At 42.4% G+C, this 26557-nt stretch overlaps 1 protein-coding gene and 1 pseudogene across 2 annotated transcripts; one reads left to right on the forward strand and one right to left on the reverse strand.

The window, feature by feature from the left end:
* Positions 1-10998: 10998 nt before the first annotated feature.
* LOC148878461 (chlorophyll a-b binding protein 151, chloroplastic) lies at positions 10999-12231 on the forward strand. The gene is made up of 2 exons (XM_088955038.1): positions 10999-11230; positions 11435-12231. The coding sequence occupies exons 1-2, from the start codon at positions 11088-11090 to the stop codon at positions 12084-12086; spliced, it is 795 nt and encodes a 264-aa protein (XP_088811164.1). The 5' UTR covers positions 10999-11087; the 3' UTR covers positions 12087-12231.
* Positions 12232-12849: 618 nt separating this feature from the next.
* On the reverse strand, positions 12850-16899 carry LOC148878462 (pentatricopeptide repeat-containing protein At1g74630 pseudogene; annotated as a pseudogene). Its single transcript, XR_016102242.1, has one exon. The product of XR_016102242.1 is annotated as a pentatricopeptide repeat-containing protein At1g74630 pseudogene (transcript).
* Between the last annotated feature and the right edge of the window lie 9658 nt (positions 16900-26557).

Below are 26557 nucleotides of genomic sequence, written 5' to 3' on the forward strand. Positions count from 1 at the left end.
CTCCGTCCTTTCATTTTGGAGAGTTGGGACAGAGAAAGAATGAGAAGAAAGGGAAAACAATAGGTTAAATAGGTTTTAAGAGAAAAAGGGCAAAAAAAGAAAATAGAAAAAGTTTAGTGGGGTATTTTGATAATTTAATGCATTCCGTCATCTGACTTGATGGTCAATGGGGGGTCTTTGTCTCATGGTCATAGTACAGGGGGTCTTTGTCGCAAAACAATGTACAGGGGGGTCATTGTCACAAACCCTATAGTACATGGAGGTCTTTGTAATTTACCCATTTTTTTACGAAAACAGTAAAACACAAATTTTCTTGCCCTATATTATGCTAATCTCCCTTGTATGACTTTTACTTTTTTAAACACACATTTTCTCTTGTTGTAGATAATAAATTATTTATTGTGTTTGTGCCTTGAATTTTTTATTGTAATCTGTTTCATGGCGTGTTTTTGAATCAAATTGAAAAAAAAAATCACAGAGCTTGGACCAACCCATTTTCGGTTTATGGGTCCAGCCCAATTACGATATGCTATGTTGATTGGGTGTTTTCTCTTTAGTCTTTGCCTTTGAAGAGAAGTAGAGATTGTTTTTGAGAATGACGAGCTTTTTATGAGCTCTTTGAGCTCGGCTCATGAAAAGCTCGATTTGGCTCGATCTAAACCGAGCTTCGAGCTAAGCTCAAGCTTAATATATAGGTTCAATTACGATTCAAGCCAAGCTCGAGCCTAATCGAGCTTTTACATATATATATATGTATATATGTATACATACATACATACATACATACATACATACACAATAAATATCAAAATATTATACATACTAAAAAATATTATGTATATGATATTTTTATTTATATATATAATAACTAATTTTTATAATTCTTATTTTTTATATGTCAAATAAAAAACTTTTTTATATGTATATTTTTTATTTTTATATAATGGTTGGCTTATAGCGGAGCTTGAACTTACAAGCTTTTGACTCAAGTCGAATTCGAGCTCAAGCCTCTATCTTAAGCTTGTGCTTGATGGTTTATTGGCGAGCCGAGCTCGAATAGCTATTCATAGGATGCAAACAGATCAGATCAGGTTCAAATCAAAGTATATTCGAATCCGATATTTGATCCAATCTAAAGATTTAATCAGATCATACAAATAGTGATTCAAATTTGAACCCATTAAGGATGTTGAATATCCGAATATGATCCAATCTTATTCGAATTATGAAAAAACTAATGAATTATTTAAAAAAATTACAAAAATACAATATAAACATATTTATAAATAAATCTATTGATATATACATGTCTTTTTTATAAGTAAATATATTTATAACTATATACATAATATATATATATATATATATATATATATATATATATATATATATATATATATATATAGGTTAGATTGGACTGGATAAGGGGTGATCTGATGATCCAATCCAATCCAAAAGTACGACTGAGAGTTATCTAAATCCAACAAAAATAGGATCAGATTTGGATTGGATAATGATCTGACCTATTTAAACCTCTAGATATTCATCTCAACTCGGTTTGAATCCACCCCTAGTTTTTTAAAGAGAGGGTTTGCTCAACTCTATAATCTCCATCATTTTCTATAATGGATTCTTGATCCTCCTTTATTCATGGAAATAGGTTAAAAGCTGAATCACATAATCCATGTGTGTTATTTCTGACTTGACTTCTTTTTATCTCTCTTTTACTTCATTTTGGCCATGTTTGGTTCACTACTCTAGGCCTCATTCTTTCAATTCTTGCTCATTCTAGGCAAGAATGAATAACATTAGAGTGTTTGGTTATAAAATTCTTGCCAAGGGTCACAATCTTTTTAGAATGAAAAATCATTCCCATAGTACAAAAATTGAGTAGCCTGTAGCATGAAAAATTATCATGCCCCATCTTGCTCATTTTCATTATTTGAGGAAACTCTGCCAAACCTTGTTCAATTTGAAACCGATCAAAACTGAAAACACTTTTATGAAGGCACTTTTATAAAACAACTATTACAAAAGCACTTCATACAAATAATTTTATGAAAAGTACTTTTGTGAAAGTGAAGTATTTTTACAAAAGCACTTTTATGAAAGCATTTTTATAAAAGTACTTTTACGAAATGACATAAAAGAACTTTTAAGAAAGTACTTTTATAAAAGCACTTTTACTGAAGTACTTCTATAAAAAATACTTTTACAAAAAAAACTTATGGAAGTACTTTTATTGAAGTACCTTTATAAAAGCACTTTTATGAAAGAACTTTTGTGAAAGTACTTTCAAAAAAGCACTTTTATGAGAGCACTTTTATTAAAAGTACTTTTATAAAAGCACTTTAAAAAAGCACTTTTATTCATTCAGTTTGGATTTGATTGGACTCAATCCAATTCGTTTGCATTTTAATTGGACTAGATTGAATTGCAATAGGTGTTGTAGTTTTTTTATATGTTTTCTAGATTTCTCATATTACTTTGGTGTTTGATTCAATTTGGATTGGATTGGACCCAATTCGATCCATTTGGATTAGATTTGACTTGGTGATGACTTAACTTAGCCAAAATGACAGAGACCTACTCGGAACCACATCAGATGTGCCTCACATGCCTTTGAGGGCGCTTTGTCACCACCTTGCCATGGTCGACCTGTAGACACCTCATCAGGATCAAGACGACCACCTTAGGACCAAGCTTGAGACCTCGGCACGAAGGGAGACCTCCCATCGAGGTCTCACTGAGCAGACTAAGGTCCAAGAAGCAACTTGCATGACGTGGTGGTCAACCAACCTACACTTCCACCAACTTGACAGAGACCCAATTAGCAACCTACCACCGCTGACCTGACAACGTAAGATCTCGACAGGAATAGGATGGCAAAAGAGGTAACCTATCTCCACCAACCTAACAGAGACTCAAGTGGTGACCTACCTCCGTTAACCTGATAGAGACCCAGGTTGCAACCTACCTCCACCAACCTGGCAGATACCCAACTAGCAACCTACCTCCGTTGACCTGACGGAGACTTAGCTGGCAACCTACCTCCACCAACCTGATAGCGTAACATCTTGATAGGACTAGGTCAGCAAAAGAGGCAACCTATCTCTACGAACCTAATGAAGACCCAGGTGGCGACCTCATCATGATTGAGCTAGGGACCTCTGAATTAGGGGCGACCTCCCCCAAGACCCTTCTGACCTAACTGGGACCCAATTGGCAACCTGCCTAACGCATCAGGTGACCTCCTCCTTAAGCAAGCTATTGTCTCTAACTTCCTAGGGATCACGATGCCACGTTGGAAGAGCCAGTTATCACCCCGCCCGCTACGGGTGCAACTGGATAAGCACTACCCACTTATGCGGGGTCCACTTCCAAGCGTGAAACCACCTCTGAACCAGATGGGCCAGAGATCTCGGGCATGCTTCGTAAGTCTCACGATAGATTGCCTATATAAAGGCGTTCCCTTCCTAAAAAAGGTACACATGATTTATCTCTCCAGCATACTAGCTCTCTCTTTATAGCTCTCTCTTTATAGCTCTCCAAGAACTTATTGTTGACTTAAGCATCAGAGTGCCCACCCTGAGTAAAGTAACTCAAACACTGATCTCTCTTTTCTTGCAGCTTAACTAGGCAACCTACTTAGTCCAGCATCCGAGCCATCCACCAGCAATGAGTGTCAGATCATGCACCATCAATTGGTGTCGTCTGTGGGAACACACTATACAAAATCTAAGTTCTCAACCATCTAAACCTAATGGCACCGTCAAGCAACAACGACAACGCTTGGATCAAAGGAACCCCTTTAGAGGGCTAGAATCAGAATGATCCAGCCTGAACAAGTTCTAGCTGTAGGTATATGTCGCTCATTCAGATCCTCAAAGAACACTCAGACATCAAGAATAACACCACAAAAACATATGCAAGCAGCTTGCAATCGACCCCCATGTCGCAATGAACTTGCGACACATTGTCACCTCTATGATGGACTAGCAATACACGAAGCAAAACCACGATAATCGCGGTCCACCGAGCCCAGTCAGTGCCCAAACCTAAAGAAACCCCACAGGGACCCGTTCAAAGGACCCAAGCTCACCTGAGCTTGCGATAAAGTTATACCCACTACAATGTGCAATGAAGCTACACCCATTACAATCCACGATGAATTCATAGCCTGCGAGCCCACCCTTGACGATGGGTTAAAAGAGACAACAGGCCGAGCCCATGGTGAGGATCGTGTGTGGCCGGACACACACAAACCCATGATAGCAAAGAACCCTGTGGGCCGCCACGTGGAATCAGCAAATTACCAACTGCCAAACGGTGATGTCACCGTTGCCACATAAGATTAGTTATGACACGCGAAAAGGTAGTAGCACATGTGAGTAATGAGGGATCTCGAGGATAAGGAAAGCCAATCCATGAGAAGATCCTCATGAAACACGTGGCGATACCCTAGTAGTGCATCCAATAATTGGCAGTAAATCAAATATTCCCTTCCTCGGTATGGAGCGAATATCTTTATCTCCTACCTTTTAGGATCTTGGGATCCCCTCCATAAATAAGGATCCTCCTTGTATCAGAGGTCATCCAATCCTGAGCAACCTGTCACCCAGCACCCCAGAACACACTTCAAGTTCTCCCCATCTTCCCTGCATCCTCAACCCAAGAAGATCCTCGCTTCCCCTTTCACAAGACCCTTCTCTGTCTTTCAAAGAGATCGCTCTTTACCCCAGCCTACACTAGAGATCTCACCCGAACAAAATCTCCCAACCCTGACTGTGTAGCGCCCCCCGCATGTCGAACCCTCCATACTTCCTATGAGAGTTGACAACCAACAAACTGTAAGGCTGCCCCCGCAAGTTGAGCCCTCAATGGTTCTTGTAGGAGTTGACGACCAATACACTGGTCAACCCTGTAGAGGTTGCAAGATGTCTGTAGGTCAAGGTGCTAAGAGAAAACTTGCCTGTTAAAATTTTGGTGATCTGATTGAGACTTACTTTGGTGACCTAGATGAACTGACTTGTGATACACACACTTCGAAAAAAAAATCTATAAATGGGAAGCCAAACCGTGCTTAGCATTAAGGCTCCTTTAAGCTGACCTATTCAAAACACGATGGCAACAGATGATTGACCCACGCTAAGTACACCTCATCTCAATCAAACATGCACTATCGTCCTCGTCCTTGTCGATACCACCCTCATTGGCATCATTCTCATTGCCCTCTCCGCTATCCTCCACTTCAGTTTTGGGTTCCGCATCGACCTTGTCAGCCTCCCACTCGAGGACTGGCATGAGGGACCCTACATAGAAGTTTATGAGTGGAGCGACCTAAGGAAGCATGGCACAGTTTGAAGCCCACTTGAGGGCAAACACGATGAACTCTGCTCTTGAGGTACTCGGGAAAATGATGGAACTCCTCGAGGCCTACATCCCTAGCTCGGTGGATGTCCTCGGAGTGCTCGCTAGTGCTCGTTATGCCTCTCCTCGTGTTGATGAGTTTTCTCCTGCACCCAATGGTCAAGATGGCAATGTTCTGCCTAATGCCACATTTAACCCTTAGACTCTTCTAGCTCAGGTGAGAAAATTAGGTCGGCACAAAAAAAAAGAAAAAAAAAAGCTAAACTGTCACTTTAGGCCAAAGACGTGCAGCGAACTACTCCCTTCACCAAGCTAAGCTCAACTTGGGAGTGGGGGCAATTAATGATGGTAGATTTGGTCCTCTAGTGACAATGTGCAATGTGGTGATCCCAAAATCATCACATGACACCCCAACACCACATAGGCAATGACTTGCCTTAGCCAAAATGACAGAGACCTACTCGGAACCACGTCAGATACACCTCACATGCCCTGAGGGTTCTTCATCACCACCTCGCCATGGCCGACCCGTACACACCTCATCAGGATCGAGACGGCCACCTTAGGACCAAGATTGAGACCTCGACACAAAGGGAGGCCTCCCACCAAGGTCTCGCCGACTAGACTGAGATCCATATTTTAAATTTACCACCTCATCATAGGGTACCATTTTCAGAGAGATCATAGCATTCAAAGGCACCATTGGAGTTGGTTCATGCTGATATTTGTGATCCCATGAGGACACCTTCATTCAACAACAAGAGGTACTATCTTCTCTTTGTCGACGGTTTTACTAGAATGATGCGGGGTATACTTCTTAAATGCAAAATCACAAGCATTGCCTACTTTTATTCAATTCAAAGCTTTAATTTAGAAGCAAATTGATCACAAATTAAAAGTTTTGAGGACTAATAGAGGAAAAGAGTTTTCATGGGGAGAATTTGGGAAATTTTGTGAAGAACAAGGCATCAAAGAGAGTTGACAATAAGACATACCCCACAACAAAATGGGGTAGTTGAAAGAAGAAATAGAACCAATGTAGAAATGGCATGAAGCATGATGCAAGATAAAAATCTTCCCAAAAATTTCTGAGCTGAAATAGTTCATACTATTGTCCACATATTAAATTGCTCTCCCACCAAAGTGGTGCAAAATAAAACACCTTTGGAAGCATGGCACAAAAAGAAGCCTGTTGTTAGCTCATTTAAAGTGTTTGGTTTCATTGCTTATGCCCACATTTCTTCAAAGAAGAGAGAAAAGTTTGATGGCAAAGGTGAGAAATGTATCTTCCTTTGTTATAGTGATGAATCCAAAGGTTAAAAATTAATGAATCCAACTACAAATGAGTTGGTAATTTCAAGTGATGTAATATTTGATGAAGAGGGGGCATGGAACTTTGGAGAAAATTCCCTACAAACAACAAAATATGTTATAGAAGATGAAAAAGAAGTGATGCCCAATGACCATGATCATGATACAACTACATCAAATGCACGACCAACAAACTCAAGAAGATCAAGCTCAACAAGTTTCAATCCAAGAATGATTCCCTAAAGTTCAAGTAACCAAGTTCCATGGAAAGTAAGTCCAAGTGGTGTAGATTCGGATACTCCACCAAGAAATGTACATTCACTTCAAGAAATCTTTGATTCTTGTGATATTGCATTTCTTGCATTAGAATCACAAAAGTTTGAAGAAGCTTCAAAAGAAGAAGGGTGAAAGCCAAGTAAATGGGGCAACAAAGAGAATACTTAGATATGTGAAAAGAATTAAGAACTTTGGGCTGAAATATGAAAGTGAAAATGACTACAAGCTAGTTGGATTTTCATATAGTGATTGAGCTAGTTCTATAGATGACTGAAAAAGCACAACTAGATATGTTTTCTCTTTGGAAAGTAAAATGATCTCTTGGTCATCCAAAAAAAAAAATATTGTGACACTTTCTCTAGTTGAAGCATAATGCATTTCAGCCACTAGTGCATCTTGTGAATAGGGGTGGATTCGAGCCTAGCTGAATACTTGGCTATTCGAACTTGGCTTGCTGAAACTGTGTTAGGCTTGAGCTCGATTCGAGCTAGAAATTTGATTCCATGCTCGGCTCAATTCAAAGTTCTCAAGTTCGAACTTGGCTCGGCTCGAGCTCAACTACAAGCCAAGTTTTTTTTCTAAAAAATAAAAAGTATACATATGAAAATATTTTTTATTTTACATAGAAAAAAAATAAAAATTATAAAAAACAATTATTATTATTATACATATAAATAATGTTTTTATTTTACATACAAAAATAATAATTATAAATTTATATGTATGTATGTATGTATATAATAAAAAATCATTTATTTATTATACTAGGCTCGTGAGCCTCACAAGCCAAGCTTCATTAGACTCGAGCTCAGATTGATTAGCAAATGAGCCTATATATCAGGCTCGAGCTTGGCTTGAAGCTTTGTTTAAACCAAACCAAGCTGAGCTTTTCATGAGTCGAGCTCGAATAGCTCGTGAGAAGCTCGGTTTGTGGCCATCCCTACTTGTGAAGCAATTTGGCTTAGAAGGCTTTTGAAAGACCTTCAATTTGTGCAAGATGTCCCCAACTACATTCAATTGTGACAATACTTTAGTTATTGCAATGACCAAATATCTAGTTTTTTCATGAAAGAACAAAGCATATTGAGTTGAGACACCACTTTATCAGAGTCAACTAATAAAGGAGAGATTGAATTGAAGTTCATCAAGACTAAAGATCAACTTGTTGATGTCTTCACCAAGCCCCTAGCTTCTAAAAAATTCAGCATTTTAGATCTCTAATGAAAATTACAAATTAAAAGGAGGTGTTGAAAAGTAAGAATGATAATTTTGTAATTTTTTTTATATTTTGTATTCTGTATTAAGTGGGATGCCTTGTGAGTTGAGAGCTAAAAGTTCTAGACCATAAAAGTAAAACTCATTTTTATATCTTGTAATATGAAACATTTTGTAACAAGCTCAAGAAGCTAAGAACTATTGTACGTTGAATTTTCATCTTCTTCTCTTCTCTTCATTCTATATTCCTTTTCTCTTGTATATATAGTTTTTGGTCCTTTTGATTTTTCCCACCACACTTCCATTGCTCAATGGGAGCAAATATTGGGCTCTCAATGGGGAAAATGTGTTCAGAAATGATGAAGGAAAGCTCTGATATTACCATATGGATAGAAATCTCACGTCCATTTCTACCACTGTAAGGTGGGGAGGAGTGGTTACAACAGTGTTCAAAAATTTGTCCAGCTATACCTAACACAGAACATCGCTGCATTGGCAATGAACTTCATCACTGCAGTCGCCTCCGGCGAAGCACCCATTACCCCAATTCAACTATTATGGGTGAACCTAATTGTGGACACTCCGAGTGCCTTGAGTCTAGCCATAGAATAGGTGACACGAAATCTATCATGGAGGCCACTAGTTAATGGTGGGACCAATCCGTTGATTACCAAGGTCATGTGGAGAAAGATCATGCATGGTTCAAGCTGTTGGATTAGAGATTAAAATCCAATGGGTTTGATTAGTCAATTACATGAGAAATTGCACCTGCACACTTGTTTTGGAAAATAGCTTTTCTCTTACAAAATCCAGTTTTGAACTTGTCCCACATTTGAAAATTACAAGTTTTGTTTTGGGTTTTTTTTTTAAGAGGAGCTGATTTACTCCTTAAAAATAGAAGAAGAGAGTATGGAGGCTTGTTACCATGTGCGCACGTGTGTGCGGCGCAATGAGGCACTTTAGAGGTGCACTTTGCTCGCACTTCGTGCGCACCCGTGTGGCTCACGAAGGGTGGCTTTGGCTTTTTGGTGTGATGCTCATCAACGATCATGATTCGACCGGGTGTGATCAAGAGGCACAATTCAAAGTTAACAGTAACTACCTTTTAAACAGTTACAATGTTTGAAATTGTGACTATTCAAGGTGCTTTTCTCTGAACTAACACCTTCCTTTTTTTCATAACTCTTCAGAAACTATTTAAGGAGCATCACTTGAGCATTTCACACACAACAAAATTCAATTTCTCTCTCTCTCTCTCTCTCTCTCTCTCTCTAGTCTGCTACATTCTCACAGAAGGTTTCTTCGAAGACTCTTCAACTTTACTAGTTGTAGATTCTCGCCCAAGGCTCTATTGTATCCTGGGAACGGATTTGCCTATAACTCAACAACAAACTCAATGAAAATTGAGTGGGGGCAAATAACGTTCTAAAGACAATATCTCCAGACATGCCTCAAAGCTTCTCCTCCAAGTTTCAGTGACCCCATTACCCAACACAAGCTCTGTACTAGATTGCAGTTTTTCTTTTAGTACAGTTCAAGGGACATGCCATCTTTGACATAAATCAGAAGGTTAAGAAGACCTCCATGATCTTCAACAATTACGTTCTTTGTCAGGTTTCGAATTTATTCAACACAAGAAAGCTAGAGAGGAGGAATGTGTATGGAGGAATCCATCATCGATCATAATCATTAATTCCTGGGGATGGTTGGAACTTTTGTGATTCTACAGGTGTTGGCCAAAGGGGAGATCAAGATTTGAGACCTCGTAAATGTAATTGGGCATACATCGTCCAACCCATAAAATTGACCCAATGGGTTTTCAAACCATATATAACCTGTTGAATAAAATGGGTGAATTGTTGAATGGTTGTGAGCTCCATCTATCTTCTCATGACAAAGCTAGTGTGTAATAATGTTTTCATTGGTTCCACAAATCACAACCCACTGAACAGCTATTGCCTCTCATCTTCCACAGGCACCTCACATGCACATCTCAACGTGCATTAAGAATATCTTTGTTGCTAGTCATTGGGAGATATTCCTAATACATAATACACAGTTGATGTGTTGTGGGGTGCCAATGTGAAATCTGAAAGGTGATTTTAAAGGGTCCAGATGTAGTAGGCACGTTAGATAAGTACAATGAGTGAGCACATAATAGTTGTGTGACACATGTCCCAGTTAATGTGCCTTTCATCCAAATGTTTTTGCTCTGTTAGACTGAAATTATCCATTATTTTATTATCTTTGTCAAAATAATTAAAAATAAAAAACAACGAAAAAAGAAAATAAAAATGAGTCCCAACTCCCAATACATTTAAGTTTTCATTTTTTATTATTTTTATTTTTAATTATTTTAATAAAAATAATAAAATAATAGATAATCTCTATCTAAGAGAACAAAAACGTTTGAATGAAAGACACATTAACTAAAACATGTGTCACACAGTTATTAGGTGCTCATCCGGACCCGATTTTAGAATGGTAGTCTAATGAAGGGTTTATCAAGAATGGGATGTATGTGGTGGTTATTGATTGGGTTGGACCCTCATCCAAATAATCCAATGGGTATGGGATATTTGAGTAAATAAAACCGAAGATCAAGGACAAAGATGCCAAACACTGTGGGTCCCAATCAAGATCTCCAATGTCCACATGGCTTAACGATGGCCTTTTAATTGGTCTTGCCGTGAAGAATCAAGATGGATATCTAGAATTCCAAGACGGGAACCAATAGAATGGCGCTGACGTGTATATATCCTCATCCATAACATCTCCCTCTCTATTGTTTTAAGACTCCCCACTCACTTCCTCTCTCGCTACCTCAGGCTCAGTTTCAGAACACCAAACCAAACTGAACACAGAGAAGGAGAAGCAGCAGGGAAGCAACAAGAACCGAGAATCTTCGGCTAGTCATGGCAACCTCTGCGATTCAACAGTCAGCCTTCGCCGGACAAACAGCTTTGAAGCAGCAGAATGAGCTTGTCCGGAAGGTCGGTGTCTCCGGTGGTCGCATCTCTATGCGTCGCACAGTAAAGAGTGCTCCTCAAAGCATCTGGTATATATATTACTGATGTCCTTTAATCTTTGTAATTTCCCTTCCTAATTCAACACATCGGTAAACTTTTGTCGCTGAGATCCTTGTTTGGTAATAACAAACATATTAATATTATATATAACCTCTTCTTTCATTCATACATGTTTAGTTAATTGATTCTTTACCGGATTCTGACACACATCAAACTGGCACTGAACCATATAGGTACGGCCCGGACCGTCCAAAGTACTTGGGTCCATTCTCGGAGCAGACTCCATCGTACCTGACTGGTGAGTTCCCCGGCGACTACGGGTGGGATACTGCGGGCTTGTCAGCTGACCCAGAGACATTCGCCAAGAACCGTGAGCTGGAGGTCATCCACGCCCGATGGGCCATGCTGGGCGCACTCGGATGCGTCTTCCCTGAAATCCTGGCAAAGAATGGAGTCAAGTTCGGTGAGGCAGTCTGGTTCAAAGCCGGGGCACAGATCTTCTCTGAGGGCGGGCTTGACTACCTTGGCAATCCCAACCTCATCCACGCCCAGAGCATCCTCGCAATATGGGCTGTCCAGGTTGTCCTCATGGGCTTTGTCGAAGGATACAGAGTTGGTGGGGGCCCACTTGGGGAAGGCCTGGACAAAATTTACCCAGGTGGGGCCTTCGACCCACTTGGGTTGGCTGATGACCCTGAGGCCTTCGCGGAGTTGAAGGTGAAGGAGATCAAGAATGGGCGACTGGCGATGTTCTCTATGTTCGGCTTCTTCGTACAGGCTATTGTCACCGGAAAGGGCCCAATTGAAAACCTCTTCGATCACCTTGCAGATCCGGCAGCCAACAATGCATGGGCTTATGCTACAAACTTCGTCCCCGGAAAGTGAAACTTCACGGAGATCACGGCCTTATTCGAAATTGTAAGTTGTGAAATTAAAATCAGGAATTCGGAATCAGTGAGCTTCTTGTATTGATATATATTGTCTACTTTTTTATTTTTATCAATAAATGTACGAGCTTTACCGGTAGAAACGCCCAATGTTATATTTAGACATTTACTACTTGCAACTGGTTCTCAAACAAAAGTTAAAAATGTGGTTTCCTAAAACAAGAAGGCAAAATTATGTTGTATACCCTGCACGGTGCGGCAAAAAACGTAATTTGTTAACGTGGTGGCAATCGGGCGGTACATCTTGTTAAACGTGACAATACATTTGTTGTTCCCACATCCCTACCCATGAGAAGTTATAGCTGTACATTGGGAATATCTCCCTCATCATTCATTTATAGGAAGATATTCCCGATACACACGGCATGTTATGTGGGTATCGATGTGGAAACAATTTGTGGATAATAGATCCAAAGCCCTAGGGAGGAGTAACTAATGCAAAGAAAAACCACTCATATGGCCATACCATGCCAGTGTTTGGAACAATGCTATTTTCTTCAAAAACGATGCTACATCAGTGCTACATCTGAAATCTGTCTTTTTCAGACCACACCTGATGTTTGGTTTTATGTTTACGTTTTCTCAGACCATGCCTTGGAAATCAGGAAAGGTGTTTTCTCGTTTATTTTACTGTCGCTAGCAACAGTATGCTGATGTGGCATTGTAAAATGCCTATGTGGCAGCAATCGACAACTATCTCAAAACATTATCTGAGAAAACGGCATACAATGCAGCACTGTTCCAAACATGGTCGTCACCCATGTTTGAAAGAATCTTAAACTTTACATGATTAGATGGCTTGTGTGGTTATATTCTCCACCGGCCAATTATCCAAACATCAAATGCAAAACACGTGACGACAAGTCCCAGACTCCAATATAGATTGAGGCAACTAAAACATTGGACCTGTGAAAGATATTCTAACTCTGATGAACACTTTGCCACCAAAGCACCAACTACAAACCCGCTGCCTGGAGTTCAAGTTACATGGATCTCCATTATAATCTCACCATGTACATCCCTTGGAGTTCAAGCAATGAAGTGAACCCACATATAAGGTGCATTTTCCCTTTAATACACAAAAATCAAGAGTCTTAAATGTCTCCACTACAAAGTTGTTCTCCTTGTAGAAATTGATAGCATCATGCACTGCCTGATAGAAGCAGAATTCAAATATCTGAAAATGTTAGATGTTTGTGGCTAAAGGAAACACTTGCATCAGAAGAGACAAGGAAGTAACCATTTCCTCTATCTACATCATCCAAATGGGGCACATGAGATGCAGGCATTATGCCTAGATACTCAGTAGTTGAGATGTTCACTTGGTGTCCTTCCAGAAAAAGGCGCAGGACCAAAGCAGTAGAACTGCAGGCTCTCCGTGGCATGGCCAGTGGCCTCACAAGCACCCTGTTCAAACCTTGAGATCCTTAAATTCAACATGACAATATTTTTGTCTTGTACTTATCAACCAATTGGAGTTTTTAGACCCCCATATTTCATGTCCTTATCAATGAGCTCAAATCTGCTCAATTTTCAAAACACTATGGTACTGAAAGTTTTTTTTTTTTGGTTGGGTCACAAGGTTTTGCTTTGACCATGTTAGCAGTAAATGCAGACTCCTGGTCAACCATACCATTTCAGGGGATCAAATTTCTATGTGGCATACACTTCAGAAGATTGCTGTCTTACATTCCAATCCCATTAATCAAAACAATCCAAGATGAGGTAATCCAATACTGTCACTTTATTGAAGAATACTTCTATGAGCTCAATCCATGTATTTTGCATAACCATCAATAAAAAACACCATGAAATCAAGTAACTACCACCCGTGGTTTTCAGTACTTAAAATACAAGGTACCAAAAGCTCTTCATATATAGATTCTATCTCCTTCCTCATTTCCACATGACCCAGTTCTGCAGCCACCATTGCTAACTCAGTGTAATATGAAATTACTATGCAACTTCTCAATCATGAAGCAATTGAAGAAAAAAGGATTATGCACCATCAATCATGGTGGTTGTTCTCCCTTTTGCATTTGGTCTTCTTTGATTTGATTGAAAACTATCTTAAAAAGTAGAAATTCTGATGTTTGAATCTGACACAGAACCAAATTCAAGATGACACGAGGGCTTGAAGGTGCCTGCTTTGATTGATGAAATGTATCTTGTGGAAAGATAGGTTCTAGGTACTTGGCATATTCTCCTTTTAGGCTGTAAGGAATAACAATTTGGTGCTGTATAGAAGCAATAACTAGTACCTATCTTTATCTTCACTAACCAACCACCATCAGATGATGGTGCTGAGCAGGGCATAGACCCTTGTCTCCAATCACTGAATGAGTGAATCCTAGTAATTCTTTCACCAAAAGTCACCACAAGAGCATGAACCTTCAACAAAATGGTGAAATCGGTTTCTGTCCCTAACAATTATCTTTCGGTCATAGATTGCAGAGGCAAGCTTAATTCCAAGATGGCAATCCTCACATACTCATAGGTTCTTTACAATACGAATAGGGGACCCTGGAACAATGTTGAGAAGCCCAAAAGCAATTGCTAGCTTCTCACTATGATGAGATAATACCTCCTCTTTTGCTTGGTCATTCAAATCTTGTAAAACTGTTGATATCAACGGTTTGTATCCAACGTGAACTAATTGATCATGCATCTCAGCCAACATTTCATAAATCTCCTTTGACTTAGGGTGTGATTTGTCGCCTGCAATGAATTCATGAACTGTATTGTCGACTTCAATCGAACTACTCCCTGGAACCTTAATGATACTCCTGCTTCTCATCATCCTCCTGACATTCACCACATTGCTCCACATCTTGGCTTGGGCATATATATTTGATAGGAGAACATAGTTCCCATCATCATCAGATTCCAATTCCATAAGATTAAGTATAGCTTCTTCCGCTAGTTCCACATTTTTGTGGACCCAACAAGCACTGAGTAGAGTCCTCCAAACAATGGCGTCTGGTGCAAAGGGCATGCTCTTAATGAGCTCCCTCGCATCTTGAAGATGCCCTGCCCTACCCAAAATATCCACCATGCATCCATAGTGTTCAAGCTTTGGAGTGACACCGTAAACATCATTCATGGATGTGAAGAATGCCCATCCCTTGCTGATGAGCCCAACATGACTGCATGCAGTTAACACACCAACAAATGTAATGTCATTTGGATTAATTCCTTCCTCTGTCATCTTCAAGAAATAATCCAATGCAACCTCTCCGAGCCCATGGTTCGCAAGTCCCATGATCATGGAACTCCAAGTGAGAACATCCTTAACATCCATCTTACTAAAGACTTTGAGTGAGTTGTCAATGTCCCCACACTTTGCATACATGTCCACTAAAGAAGTTCCAAGTTTGACGTCAATCTTAATACCACTTCTCTCTATGTACTCATGAACCATCTTGCCCATGCCCAAGGCTCCTATGTCACCACAGGCAGACAAGACACTAACCATGGTGATTCCATCAGGCATTACCTTTGCCAGTTGCATGTCGTGAAATAGCCTCAATGCCTCATTGGATTGCCTGCTTTTAGCATAGGCCGAAATCATTGAACTCCAAGAAACCAAATCCCGTTGGATACATGCATCGAACAACTTTCTTGCCGATGCCACACTACCATGTGCTGCATACCCATGAATCATGGTATTCCAAGAAACCAAGTCTTTATTCGGCATATTATCAAACAACTCACGTGCTAATTCAATTTCCCCAGCCTTCACATACTCTGACAACAGAACATTATAAGAAACTAAATCTGGTTCGTTCATTTCATCCAATATCTTCCGTGCAATAACCATATCACCAAATTTCGAATACATTTCGATAAGAGCCGTTTGAACAAACAAATCAGAAGAGAAGCCAAGTTTCAGAATTTGGGTATGGACCCTGAAACCATTCCAAGTATCATGGGATCTACCACATGCCTGGACAACAAGAGAAAGGCTGAAACTGTCTACTGGTATGCGCAGTTGAAGTTGCATTTGGAAGAAAAGGGAGATGGATTCCCTGGGGTTGTGGGCATCTAAGTAAGCTCGGATCATGGTATTCCAAATGAAGGTATCAGGGTAAGGGATACTGTCAAAAAGCAAACGGGTGTAAGGTAAGGCTTCAGAGGAGGTGGAAGAAGACGAAAAGAACCGACGCAAGAACTTGGCGATGATGAACTTGTTACAATCCAGAGAGGTTTTGATGATGAAAGCATGAAGTTGGTAGAGATGGTGGAGTTTGTTACAGTGTTGGAGAAAAGACATGGCCTTCTGCTCTACGGTTTTGGCCGGGCGGGAGCAGGAGTTGCAAGTTGAAAGCAGCATCGTTGAGAATCGCATGGCAACGCATCTGCATTTTAAAATCCAATTCGAGTAACCAAGACAAGACCAAAAGAGTCGAGTGCTGCGCTGCGAAGCGTTCAATTCAAAAGCTTGGAATTTTAACGAATAAGGAGTTGGCGAAAGACGGGACAGACCACAGTGATACTCATATTACGAAAGACGGAAAGAGAAGCTACAGATCTCAACTATCAGTGTATGGGTTGATGAATCTTCATTGATGACTTAAGCCTCCCCTGAATTTTTTCATAAATATTAAAAATATTCCTTTTTCTTCAAATTAGACTAAAACCTCCCGTCCTAAGTGATATCATGGCATCATGAGATAAAAACCTCCCATAATTCATCAAAACTCTTCTTAAAAAAAATAAGGGTAAATTACAAAAACCCCAGTGATAAAGTCCCCTTTGTACATTTTTTGCGACAAAGACATTTTTAAACTTTAGCCGTTAGACAAAACCCCCCCTTAACCCTTAAATCAGATGATAAAAAACGTTAAATTATCAAAGTACTCCACTAAACTTTTTTTATATTCTTTTTTTTTTTTCCTTTTTCTCTTAAAACCTATTTAATCTATAAAATCTCAACGTAACTCCCCTGTAATTGAACCCTCAATTCTACGATGGATTAGAGCACGAGGCCAATAGTTCCACGGGAATGACTAAGGCTTTGTTCTCAACCAAGCAAGGGTTTTATATCGATTTAAACCTCAGATTAGGTCCTCCTCCGGAGGGTATAGAATCCGAGACTCTGACGGACAACAAAGGCTTTAGTGCATGTAGCGCTGTCGGGGAAGCTATTGGTGATGGCGCAAGGCTTGTAGAATCATTTAAAAACAACGGTTTTGAAACACACAGTCTAGCCAATCCGGGTTTTGGCTGCCTGTGCACCAAATCTCCGCATAACTCCCTTTTATGTCACCTTCCGCATTTCCTTATTTCTAACGCCCACTCTTAATAGACGAAGAAGACGATCATCGTGCTTTCCTCCGTTTACTAATTGACCTGACCTCCTAAGCAGGCGACATATGGACATGACTTAACACAAGCAACAGCTCAGCATGACAGCCTGATTACAACCCGATGTAACGAGATCACTGAAACCCTCGCGAGTCAGCTCGTTACAAAGCGAACTCGAGCTCACTAGTGTGCTAGACGAGGAACACTCCAAGCTATTTCAGCTTGCGAGCTTGGACAATTAGCTCGCTACAACCCTTTGGTAAGGCTGCCTCGAAGGCATCAGGCGGTCACCTCGAGACACCCCAGCAGCTCGTTACAAGGTAGCTCGCTATCAAGCGATGCGGCGTCCTCAGGAAGCTTCTTATCTGACAAGACCATACCCGTCAAACTACAACCACGTCTCCTGATTGACGACGCATTACCTGCCAACACAGCGGGCTGCGCCCACGTCTCTCGACAGGCAACAACGTGTCTATCCTTCCCAGGTCACGTCTCTCATCCGATTGGGCCAGTATCCTACAACGGTTACAAGCACAACCCTGGCGAATAACAGTTGTGACAGAGGGCCAGTGGCGGTTACACCCGATTTGACAGAACAACTAGTATTTAAGGACCACAATTTCCAAGGGGCGAAGGTAATTGAACTGATCTAGCGCTATCTGCACTCTCAGCTCTCTTTGCATTTCCTACAGCTCTCAGAGTTCTAACTTAAGCATCGGAGTATTCCCACCGGGCGAGCTCCCCGGGACTCCTTCACCTTCCTCTTCTCAGGTACCATCCGTCGCCAGGTAGGAGCCAGGCGTCTGTCAACTAGGAGTGCCCGGATCGCGCTACATCATCTGGTGTCGTATGTGGGAACGCTTCAAAAAACCATCCTCTAATCTCTGCAACTTTCTCTAAGAACTCAACATTCATGAATTCCTCTAGCAATGCTAGACGAGGTGCCGACTAGAACGCTTCTAGGGAGCGACCTCAGCTCCCCACTGTCTGCATTGGACAGTTCACCATCCCCCTCTCTGTGGACGGAGTTCCCAGCCTAAATGTGCCTCAGGCAATGGCACCTGTGAACGTTCTGCTCCCTTCCACAATTGAAACAACCTTCATTGAACCTTCTATTGTTCCCCCAGTGACCAACCAAAACCAGCTTGAAGACCTGGTGCAGTGCATGTGAGCTATATAAGCTCAAATGCAACAGTTCCAGCAATTTCAACTCTATCAGCAGCAAGTGCTACATCAAGTTTCTCAGTACCAGTATCAACAGCAGTTTCTTCCACTGCCTCAGGCCTAGCAGCCGCTTCCCCCTCAGCATCCGGTCACGCAGCAAGCAAAGCCCCCCGTCGGAGCGAACGTCCTCGCCGGGGAGAGACCTCTCAAAACCAGAATCCTTCCAAGAGCCAAGCCCCGTCCCACGTAGGAAGGAGAGACCAGTCACCCTCACTTTGCAGCCTATAGGCAGGTTGGGGGCCTCCCAGCCAATCAGGCCCGCATCGCCTCAGCACTCTCAATTCGAGCTCTCGCTCGCCGAAAATCAATTTGAGGTCCTAGCCGCGGATTACAAGCAAGGCCCTTCGGTTCATAGCTATCATCAGTAGTCCCAGCCCCTCTTTGGGCTCATCGAGCTTAGTAACACTGAAGCAAGCAGCACCAACTTCGAGCCGGCGAAGCAACAGCAGAGTCGCCAACGAGCTCACCGAACTAACACTCGCGACTTGCCCGAGCTCAAGGGTAAGGAGGAGGTAAGCTCAGGTGAAGTAAAAGCTACTCCTCTCCTTTCAGTTCCCCCCCCCCTGTCTTCAGAACTTCTTGATGTTCCTATGCCAAAAGACTTCAAGCTTCCTCCCCTGGATAAGTATGACGGATCATTCGATCCGAATGACCATGTTGATGCCTTCCAGTCCCAAATGCATCTGGCAAGGGCCAGTGAATCCTGCATGTGCGTGGCTTTCTCCACCACCTTCAAAGGAGTGGCCCGCACATGGTACCAGAATTCACGCCCGGATCAATAAAAAGTTGGGCGCAGTTCTTGCAAGTCTTCACTTCTCATTTCGTCACTAGCAAGAGGTGCCCGAGAACTCAGGAGAGCCTCCTTGGCATAGTCTAGAAGGAAGGGGAGTCCATTCGGAGTTATATCAAGTGGTTCAATGACGCTTATTTGCAAATACCTGACCTGGACCCCGTAGTTTGGCTCACCGCGGCCAAGCGAGGCATTACCCACAAAGAATTCAAGTGGCACGTGGTTGTTAATCAGCCCAAGACTGTGACCAAGTTCCTCAAGCTCGCGGATCAGTTTATGGGGATGGAGGACGAGATCAACCAGAAAAAAAAAAACGTAAGTGCACCCGAGAATAGAAAAAGGGAAGGTGAATCCTTGATTCAAGGGGATGGTAAGAAGAAGAAAGACCCAGCTCGGGGGGCAAGGCTGAGTCAGCCTTTCCGAGCTCCGCCAGCTGAAAGAACGGACTACACCCCCTGAACGTGAAGCAGACCGAGATCCTTATGGCAATCAAGGACGCCCCGTATGTGAAGTGGCCACCTCGGCTGAAGGCAGATCCTAGTGTAAGAAATAAGAATTTGTATTGTAATTTCCATAAAGACCACGGTCATAGTACCGAAAATTGTAAAAATCTCCGCGACGAGATAGAGGAGCTCATCCGTCGCGGATACTTAAGAAATTTTGTACAAAATAATAATAATAATAAAGCAGGTCGGCAAGGGGAGCAGAGTAGAGATGCTCTCGAATCTAGCAGGCAAGCAAAACAACCGCAGAGGTAGCCCCCTGAAGAGAGACCAATTTGGGGGACTATCCACATGATTGTCGGAGGTTCGGTCATTGCGGGTTGTACCTCAGCTGTAGCTTGGGCATCAACTCGCGAGGCCACCAAGGAAGAGCAGAATCCCCCGAAGCGGCCAAGGACGGAGGACTTGATCTTCTTCATAGAGGATGATGCATGCAGGGTCCACTATCCCCATGATGATGCGCTCGTTATAAAGGTAAAGATTAACGACTTTGAAGTCAGGCGTGTCCTCGTCGACTCAGGCAGCTCGGCAGATATCCTTTTCAAAGCAACATTTGACAAACTCCAGCTCCAAGAAAGTGACCTGAAGCCCACAAAAACTCCCCTGGTAGGCTTCAATGGAGAGGAAGTCAAACCCCTAGGAAGGATTACAGTACCTGTGGAAGTCGACACCTGGCCTAGCATAGTGAGGCTGTTAGACCCCTAAGAAGGATTACAGTACCTGTGGAAGTCAGCACCTGGCCTAGCATAGTGAGGCTCAACCACAACTTCTTAGTGGTCACAACCCCCTCCCCATACAACACCATAGTAGGACGGCCAATCACCCATGCCCTACGTGCGGTGGTCTCCACTTACTATTTGGCAACGAAGTTCCTCACGGACTTCGGAATTGGGATAGCGCGAGGTAACTAGCTTGAGTCTCGTAAATGCTATGTCGCCGCCCTCAAAGGGAAAGCCAAGGTGGCCGATGACCTCGAGCTGGAGCGACCTATGGAGCAACGCGAGGAGAGAGCTGCACCTACGAAAGAGATTCTCTCCATCTCGGCATCAACAGAGGACCTAGCTTGGACACTTCAGATCAGTGCTTCCATTGAGGAGCCTCTGCGATCCCAACTATTAGTCCTGTTAGACAGAAGAAATGCAACTTAGCCCCAAAGTGATGGAGGGCAGTCGGCGAGGAGGTCGGGAAGCTCTTTGCAGCCGACTTTATAAGAGAAGTCCATTACCTGAGCTGGGTGGCCAACCCCGTTCTGTTAAAAAAGGCCAATGGTAAATAGCGCATGTGCGTCAATTATACCGACCTGAACCGAGTTTGCCCAAATGACTGCCTCCCATTCCCCAAGATCGACCGTCTGGTGGACGCGACCTCAGGGCATGAGTTGCTGAGTTTCCTAGACGCCTATTCGGGCTACAACCAGATCAAGATGGTCCCAACTGACGAAGAAAAGATCGCCTTCATAACCAAGCTTGGCCTGTACTGTTACAAGGTCATGCCCTTTGGATTAAAAAATGTTGGGGCAACCTTTCAGAGACTTGTAAATAAATTGTTTAAGCCATTTATTGGTAGAAAATAGAATGTTATGTTGACGACATGGTCGTCAAAACCCAATTTTCGCATGAATTAATACAAGATTTGCATTCTGTTTTTGAAATTTTGTATAAGTTTAATATGAAGTTAAATCCGAGCAAGTGTGTCTTTGGTGTCACCTCGGGTAAGTTCCTAGGGTATGTTGTCAACCGGCGTGGCATTGAGGCCAACCTAGATAAAATTAAGGTCATCCCAGATATGGGACCACCCCGGAAACTGAAGGAAGTTCAGAGGTTGAATGGCCGAATAGCTGCTCTGAGCCGCTTCATGTCCAAGTCGGCAGATCGCTGCCTGCCTTTCTTTAAGGCAATTAAAAGTAAAGGTTTTGAATGGATCAAAGAGTGCCAACTCACGTTCGACGAGCTCAAAAAGTACCTCGCTAGTATACTGGTCTTAACCCGGCTCGAGGAGGGCGATGTTTTAGAGTTGTACCTCTCGGCAAGTGACGAGGTGGTCAGCTCAGTACTGATAAAAGAGGTAGATTAGGTCCAACGACCTATCTACAATGTTAGTAAAGTGTTGCAGGGAGCAGAGACGAGGTATCCAAAGATAGAAAAGTTGGCCTATACACTAGTTATTGCAGCCTGGAAGCTTCGTCTGTACTTCCAAGCTCACACTGTTATCGTCCTTACCAACAAACCTCTAAGGCAAGTTCTGCTCAAGCTCGAGGTCTCCGGTAGGATGACGAAGTGAGCCATTGAGCTCAGCGAGTACGACCTCCAATACAAGCCGCGAACTGCTATCAAGGCCCAAGCCTTAGCAGACTTCGTCGTGGAATGCACTTTTAGCTTCGAAGTCCCCCGGCCAGTCGAACACGAGGACCCCAGCTCAAGCGAGCCTGAAGTTCCCAGGCCGGTTGAGCTTGAGCACCGTGAAGTAGCAACCAGTGTGGCATCTCTCCTAGTTAGGCCGAGCACGAACTGGGATGAGGAGCCCTGGATCCTTCATGTAGATGGCTCGTCAAACCAGTAGGTCAGCGGAGCCGGAATCGTTCTATACGGCCCAAGCGGTACAAAACTAGAGTATGCATTCGCGGCATCCAACAATGAAGTGGAGTATGAGGCGTTAATAGCTGGGCTAGCTTTAGCCAAGGAAGTGAAAGCCAAGCATATCGTCATCTACAGTGATTCCCAGCTCGTGGTCAATCAAGTCACAGGCGAATACGAAGCTCATGAACCAACCATTATCGCCTACTTAGCCAAAGTAAGAGAGGCTCTGCTCAACTTTCAGTCACACTTCATCAAGCAAATTCCGAGATCAGAGAACGTTGAGGTCAACACCGATGCCCTGTCCTGGTTAGCCAACACCATTGATAATACCATGAGAACCGTGTATTGATAGCTAAAATTATAACCCTTGCAAGTGCACTAGTTATCAATTAGTATAAAAAATATTGTTCCCACGAGGATTTAACAAAATAAGTAGTAGAACTACAGCCTTCCTTAATTATTTGGACAACCGAAATTCAGATCCAACAATAAGAACTACTAAAAATTAAAAATAGAAAAAGAAAATAAAAGCAAGGGTAACCAATAACTGAATATGCAATGATTAATTGAAATCGCTAGGACCATTGGTCCACCTAACCATTCCAGTGGATATTAATGGATGAGATTAACCAAGATAATTTGTCATTTCCATAAGCTGAAGTTTTTCCAATTTTATTTAATATTCTTTCCCAAGATATATCAAATCTACTTCTATCAATTAACCCTTTGATCCCTCGACTAGAGTTCTCAAGTTAGAAATGCATTAAGTTCAAAGAAAAACGTATACATTCAGATGAATCATGTGTATATATCCCTATATATCATTCAATTCACACCATGAATTATTCAGTCCATCATATGAATTCCTCTCCTGATTCATTCACATAAACCCAATCAATTAAGAGATGGCCACTCCTAATCACATTAAGCATAATAACTCATAGACTATATGGAAATCACAATCTTGGATAAATCATAATAAAACAACATTCATTGTCATGGTTAGGCTTTCCACAGCCCTAGCTATAAATAAATCAATTCATGATAAAAGAAACAAAACAAACAAGAGGAAAGAAAGAACTCATAATGTCACCCTTGGAGCTGAGATCTTCTCTTCTTCTTGCCGCCACCTCCTTCTTGAAGCTTTCTTGATGCTGATCTCCTTCTTGGAGCTTTCTTGATGGTCTTCTTGATTACTTCAGAGGGAACTTTAGTAATCCATTCATGCTAGGTGCTGGTACGCCCACCCTTTACATAGTTTTTGGGGAGGGCTGTTAGAACTACTTGGAGTTACCTCAAGAATGGATAATCCAGGTTAGTTTTTCACTGATCCTATCCTATCTTATCTTATCTCTTATCTAATGATCTCTATCTTCTTTAACTTTCTAAAATTGCATTTAGAATTCAAATCTAAGAGGACTCTAGATTCTTGAATTCGAGTGGGCTGCTTTAATAAGTTGGGTTGCTACAAGGTTTTTCTGTGAATTGGGCTTCAGCTGTGAGTTGGACTTTACTATGAATCTACTTTGACTTTGGGCCTGATTTTGACTTAGTTACAGGCTGAATCTGTCAAAACCCAAAATAAGAAAGTTGTAGATTTCGCTCTTATCTTTCCGTTGCATCTTGAATCAGCCCAATTGGAGCCAGGATATAGAGTTAGGCCTAGATTACTGAGCGGTGCCGAAACTGTGAAAAACCACCCGATTAGCCTTGTCTTCCTTCTAACGACTTCTTTCCTTGCCCTGAATCAAAATACCAGCGTAATGAGTCCAATTATGTGTTAATTAAGTGTACAAAGATTGAATATTTCTAGATAAGAATATGATAATTTTTATTCACATCATGTACATAGAGAACCTGCCTCGGCCCAGCATTCTCGAGGGGGAAGAGGAGGCCGCTCCTGTCATGCAAGCAGAGTCGAGCTGGATCAATCCACTCGCGAGCTTCCTACTGCATGGGACCCTCTCTACAGACCATAATGCTACCAGAAGGGTGAAGCGTCAGGCGGCCAAATATGTCATAATAGACTGACGGTTGTACTGGAGGTCGTACACGCTCCCCTACCTGCGCTGCTTGCGACCTTCTGAGGCCGAGCTCATTCTCCACGAAACTCATGAGGGCTTGTGCAGTGGACACTTGGGGGGTAGGGCTCTCGCTCAGAAAGCGCTACGACAGGGATACTACTGGCCAACAATGAAAGCAGATGCGATCGAGCTTGTTAGAAAGTATGACAAGTGCCAGAAGCATGCCAATATCCACCACCAACCTGCCACCGACTTGAAGTACATCACCAGCCCGTGGCCTTTTGCACAATGGGGGATTGATATACTCGGACCATTCCCGCCAGCGACAAGACAGAGAAAGTTCTTAGTGGTGATAGTTGATTATTTCACTAAGTGGGTAGAAGCTGAACCCCTCATAACAATCACAGCTCGGAACATGTAGAACTTCTTCTAGAAAAATATAGTGTGCTGCTTAGGGTTACCTCGTGTACTGATCTCTGACAATGGTAAGCAGTTCGAGGACATTAAATTCTAGAACTAGTGCCAAGACATGAGAATTCAATAGAACTTTACCTCAGTGGCACACCCTCAAGCAAACGGCCAAGCAGAAGTCACGAACAGAGCTATCCTCCGCGGACTGAAGGCACGCCTAAACTGAGCTAAAGGACTATGGGCAGATGAGCTACCCAGTATTCTATGGGCTTACATACCACAATGAAGACCGCTATAGGTGAGACCCCCTTCAACCCTACCTACAACCGAGGTCGAGGTTCCCTCGCTACGTTTAGAAGTGTATGATGACAAGGCAAATGAAGACGAGCGATGCACCAACCTCGACCTACTTGACGAAGTTCGGGACCTCGCATATATTAGAACCGCGGCCTACCACAAGAGAGTAGCTCGGTACTATAACGATAGGGTTAAGAAGCGGAACCTCCACGTCGGCCACCTGTTTCTTTGTAAAGTTATGGTGCCTGAGCTAGTGTTGGTAAGCTCGGGCCAAATTGGGAACGACCCTACCGAGTAAAGTGGGAGCTCGGGGAAGGAACATACAAGCTCGAAACCCTAGAAGGGAAACAAGTACCTCGGGCATGGAATATTTTCAACTTAAGGCAATATTACCTTAAATTACTGAGTAGACCATGAGTCACTCCTAGAGCCTAAGGGCCAAAATGCCAAGCTAACAACGATCTCGGCACCATAAGACCCAATCGCCTCTATGGCATGGGCGAACTCTAGGAGAGAGTGGACTATAAGTTACTCCCCTAGCCTAAGGGCTAAAACGCCGAGCTAAAGAAGTCCATGGCACCGTATAAGACCTAATCACTTCATCAACATAGGCTAAGTATTAATACCGAAGGCGCGGGCAGCTCGAGTGAACCCTCTGATGCGTGGCTCGCTTTGGTATACAAGTTGAACCCATTAAGGGGATTTAACTCTAACATTATAAAACTACCCCAAGTACTGGGGAACAGTTTGGGGTAACAATTACCAAAAGACCCTACTTCGGGTATGTAGCTCTAACAACTCGAGTGATAAAGTCACTTCGGCAGAAAGCAAAGAGCATAGCACTTAGAAATACAAATGGGAATACTTCATTTTCAATTCTAAAAAACACAACAAAAACAAACAAACAAAAAACAAAAGCAGGGCCTAACAACCCGAGACAGTGCATCAAAAAATAAAGAAATACATAGAACTGGGTCCAGACACCCGGGAATAACCATTCCAGAATCAGAAGAAAAAAGAGCAGCAACCGACCTCAAGGTTTCGCCACCTCCACATCCCCGTCGTCCTCCGGAGAGTCAGGCTCCACCTCCTCCGCCATGTCCGTCGTCTCTGGGGCCAGACCCTTCATCGTTATGCCTTCAAGATTGAGTCCAGAGAATTTCTTGCGGACCAGCCATCGGTAGAGTTTGAATCCCGAATGGTAGTAGCTCGAGCTGTACTCCACCTGGAGGTCGTGGTACTCCTGGGAGTCTTTGAAGACCCACATCACCTTAGCT

This window comes from Nelumbo lutea, chromosome 1 (genome assembly GCF_056320005.1).
Source record: "Nelumbo lutea isolate HS-2025 chromosome 1, American lotus-T2T, whole genome shotgun sequence".
Taxonomy (NCBI): domain Eukaryota; kingdom Viridiplantae; phylum Streptophyta; class Magnoliopsida; order Proteales; family Nelumbonaceae; genus Nelumbo; species Nelumbo lutea.